The sequence below is a fragment of the Eurytemora carolleeae genome, unplaced genomic scaffold, assembly GCF_000591075.1.
Source record: "Eurytemora carolleeae unplaced genomic scaffold, Eaff_2.0 scaffold698, whole genome shotgun sequence".
Taxonomy (NCBI): domain Eukaryota; kingdom Metazoa; phylum Arthropoda; class Copepoda; order Calanoida; family Temoridae; genus Eurytemora; species Eurytemora carolleeae.
The window spans coordinates 146424-150271 of record NW_019396861.1 but is presented as its reverse complement, the minus strand read 5'-3'; the positions used below and the strand labels follow the sequence as shown (position 1 = coordinate 150271).

General features: G+C 33.0%; 1 protein-coding gene across 4 annotated transcripts; it reads left to right on the top strand.

The window, feature by feature from the left end:
• Nucleotides 1-788: 788 nt before the first annotated feature.
• Nucleotides 789-3629, top strand: LOC111709484 (uncharacterized). 4 transcript variants are annotated; one of them, XR_002766871.1, is made up of 6 exons: nucleotides 789-970; nucleotides 1243-1369; nucleotides 1698-1761; nucleotides 1983-2067; nucleotides 2275-2492; nucleotides 3313-3629. XR_002766871.1 is itself a non-coding variant. In XM_023483153.1 (5 exons), exons 1-5 carry the CDS (start codon nucleotides 804-806, stop codon nucleotides 2381-2383), a joined length of 552 nt encoding a protein of 183 aa, XP_023338921.1. In that variant the 5' UTR covers nucleotides 789-803; the 3' UTR covers nucleotides 2384-3629. The 4 variants fall into 4 exon arrangements, 1 of the variants encoding a protein (XP_023338921.1); XR_002766870.1 differs by having other exon boundaries at nucleotides 3203-3629; XR_002766869.1 differs by having other exon boundaries at nucleotides 2275-2985; nucleotides 3203-3629.
• The last annotated feature ends 219 nt before the right edge of the window (nucleotides 3630-3848 follow it).

Sequence of the window (3848 nt, the reverse complement as noted above, 5' to 3'; positions counted from 1 at the left end):
ATATACTATTCTACCATTTTTACTCTTCCTTCATAAACTATTCTATACCATGTTTACTCTTCCATCATATACTATTCTACCATGTTTACTCTTCCTTCATAAACTATTCTACCATGTTTACTCTTCCTTCATAAACTATTCTTTCATGTTTACTCTTCCTTCATATACTATTTTACCATGTTTACTCTTCATAAATTATTCATAAGTTTTTTGGTATTATATAAGGTAAAACATTTTAAATCATCAAACAAATAAAACTTAAATACTCATTTACAATGCCCCCCCTCGAATTAATACTAAATCATCTAGAGTTCCAGCTGAAATATATCTTGTAAAACCGAGTGGCGATGTGCGCTTGCTTGTAAGTACCAATAGCCGGCCAAACTGTAATACTGTTCACACCTCCCCCCTGGTAGCCGGCCAAACTGTAATACTGTACACCCCCCCTGGTAGCCGGCCAAACTGTAATACTGTTCACACCTCCCCCCTGGTAGCAGGATAAATGGCCTAGACTTACCCCTCAGATTAACTGTTAAAACACTGACGGTCTCTTTCAATGCCGAGTGATAAAAAATAAGTCTGCGGGATAAGGACAACCACGTAAAGACTTATGGGCACAGGCAACGTCTGGTACTTATTCTACTAACTAATAAAAGAGACTGTAAACATAATATGACCCTCTAAATGTAGAGTGACATGTCCGATTTATAACGAAGAGCTTTGTCTGATCAAGAATGAATTTGATTTCCATGAATTAACTTTTTTAAATGGTTATTTTCTAATAAAGTATCGTTGTGAATGTGATGCGGTTGATCAGATATACTGAAGACTTCCTTTTATTAATAATTATACAGGAGGATGTTCCATCTCTGTTCTACTACAATGACTCCCATGTTTTTGGTTTGAGTGTTATACCAAAGAACGAATCCAACGAACATGATATACCAACCAAACTGCAGTTAGAGAACAGGTTAGCTTCTTATCCCATCCTTAAGATTGGTAGCTGGTACCCTTTTATAGAGGATATATAACTTATCCTCCCCTATATTTAGATTTTTGGTAGNATTTACCTTACCCTATATTTAGATTCTTGGTGGCTGGCACCCTAGAGGAGATATTTATCTTACCCTATATTTAGATTCTTGGTAGCTGGTACCCTAGAGGAGACAGTTATCCTACCCTATATTTAGATTCTTGTTAGCTGGCACCCTAGAGGAGATATTTACTTTACCCAATATTTAGATTCTTGGTGGCTGGTACCCTAGAGGAGATATTTATCTTACCCTGCAAGGAAACTGCTCTACGATGCTCCCATCAAGGAATTACAACAATGAACTTTACATATAACCCTGCCAAACCAGCCACTCAGGTATTTACTTAAATTCACCTACCCCCTTCCCCAACCCCATTCCTATTAAGATATACCCTTCCAACACTCAAACTCCTTTAAACTTAAACCCAAATTTGTTCTCATTTTTTTTCGTATTCAACCGATTAACCAGTCGTTTGCAGCTAATATTTAAAGGACTATTACATGTTTAACTGACCCTGGATTTAAATTGTTACACTCTTAATTCATAACAGACTCTTTAGTTCATCGGATTAACAATCTGTAAGAAAATATGTATATTTTTTATATACCGAAATAATGAATTTTGTAAAATAATGTCCAGTGAACAATCCCTTTTTAATTGTAGTTTGAGACCTATTTAAAGCTGACGTTTACCAACCAGATGAAGAGAGTTGGATTACTTGACGAAGGAATCATTTTCATTTGACAATTTTTTTCGCCATAGCAGAATACATTAGATTAGATTAGATTAGACTTCTCTGATTTCGGATGTTTTTAGTCTTTTTTTTAGTTTTTTTTACGTTAGAGCTGATATTAGGGAAAAACTTCCTGAATGATTTATTTATAAGGCTTTTACAGGGTACTTAATAAAGCAGTCATTTTTTTTGATAAAAACAAAATGGATTCCTAGAAATGGCCGCGGATTTTAACTTCACCCAGATAAAATACAATGGGAGAGGAATTCATGAGATAATCTCCAAACTGGAAAGTGAGAGGTAATAAAGGAACGCTTCAGATGCATGATTATTTTCTTAGGCTTGATTTCCAAATAAATGTCATCTGATATTTTATTGAAACGTAAAAAGGAAATAATTCAGTATTCAACAATCTGATATTCTCGTTTTTTTTTGTTTTTTTTAATGCAAACTTGAATTTGCAGCTTTTCTAGTTGTTTAAGTAAACTTAAGTCTTGTTATTTTTAGGTTTATTTTGCCTCGTGATATTTTCCTTGAGTTGAACACCAAGGAAGACGAGCAGATTACGGGAGGAAAACGCGGGTTTGTAAATGAGAAAATCTACCAGGACGAATAAGCCAAACCCAACCTTGCGCAATTTCGCCATTTTAATATAAACCGCGATTTCAGTCTACTATTGTATCAAATCTTGTTCATTAAGGACAATTTTATGTGGTAACATAATGGTTAGGACAGATCTGATGTTTTTGTGTCATTGTCTTTTACAACAATTAACGGCCATCTTTAAAATGACTTTTCTAGATGAAATTGTCTAAAACAACTCTCAGTTTTCAAGTCTTGTTAATAAACAAGAAATAAGTCACATGTCAGTTCTAGTCCACTACAATCATGTCGAGTACATGAAATATAGCAAAGTATCTACATCTACAGGCTTTGTATGATGTGTTGTATTGTGTTATTGTCAGGTTATTTGTTAAAATCAGTTTGTACAATTTTTTTGTGTGGTGCATTGAATACATTGTAAGCTTGTAATTAATGTTTAAGTTTTTCTTTTTTATCTTTTCTAATTTGTACTGATGAATTGAACCTTTAAATGTATTGAACAGGACACAAGTTATTTTTTCTTCTGGATTCCATATTTGTAACTAATTAAAGTGTATCAACGCTGAAGTTTTTGTGTGCAGTTTAGAGCAGTACACACTTAGAGCTTAGTTTACGGTACAGTGAAAACCAGAAAACTGAAGACGCAATTAAAGCAATAATTAAGTGTGTTTGATGTTGTTACAACGCAAATAGCTTTAGTATTTATTTAATATATCACTTATTGCTATGTCTCATGTTAATTGGATTATTTAGAATCATACATTGAGTCTAAAAGTCGTCTTCCTATTCCAGCGTTTTATGGTTGTCACTGTAATATAATCTGTTTATATAGTCGGACAAGTAGGATCCATAAATGGCGTTACAAGACGCTCGTCTACACTATACAGAATGCTTTTTAAATAGACACAAGATTTATTTTAATTTCTTCTTCATTTTCCATAGTTTTATGGATTGAACCCTGTTCAGTTCCCTCTCTTACAAAGATGTAACGGGAAAGTTTCTATCGACACAGTCGGACGCTTTTCATTTTAGTCATTTAGAAGTTGTTTTTTTATAATCCGCCTAAATTTGTAATTTTAAAAATGTCGGAAAACTTAACAGTCAAGATTTAATAGATTTCAACTGTTTGGTTTATTGTGAATTTATTTCACATTCAGCATTGTAATATAACTAGATATTATTAACTAAATACTTAGTTGACATTTCTACCTATGTGTTAAATATTGTTATGATACTCATTCAATAAAAAGAGAACAATATTTTTTTTGTCACGGAAAGTTTAGTAAGGGTATTATTAATTGGCCAAATTCTAATTGATTCTTGTTAGCATGAGACCTATTAATCACAGTTTCATACTAGTAAACATGTGGTTGTTTCGCCTATGAAAAACGACGAAGAAAAAACGAAAAATGAAACTCTCGTTTTTAATGAAGACCGTTTTTTTTAGTTACAGTTCTTCGTTTCGTTTATAATTTTTG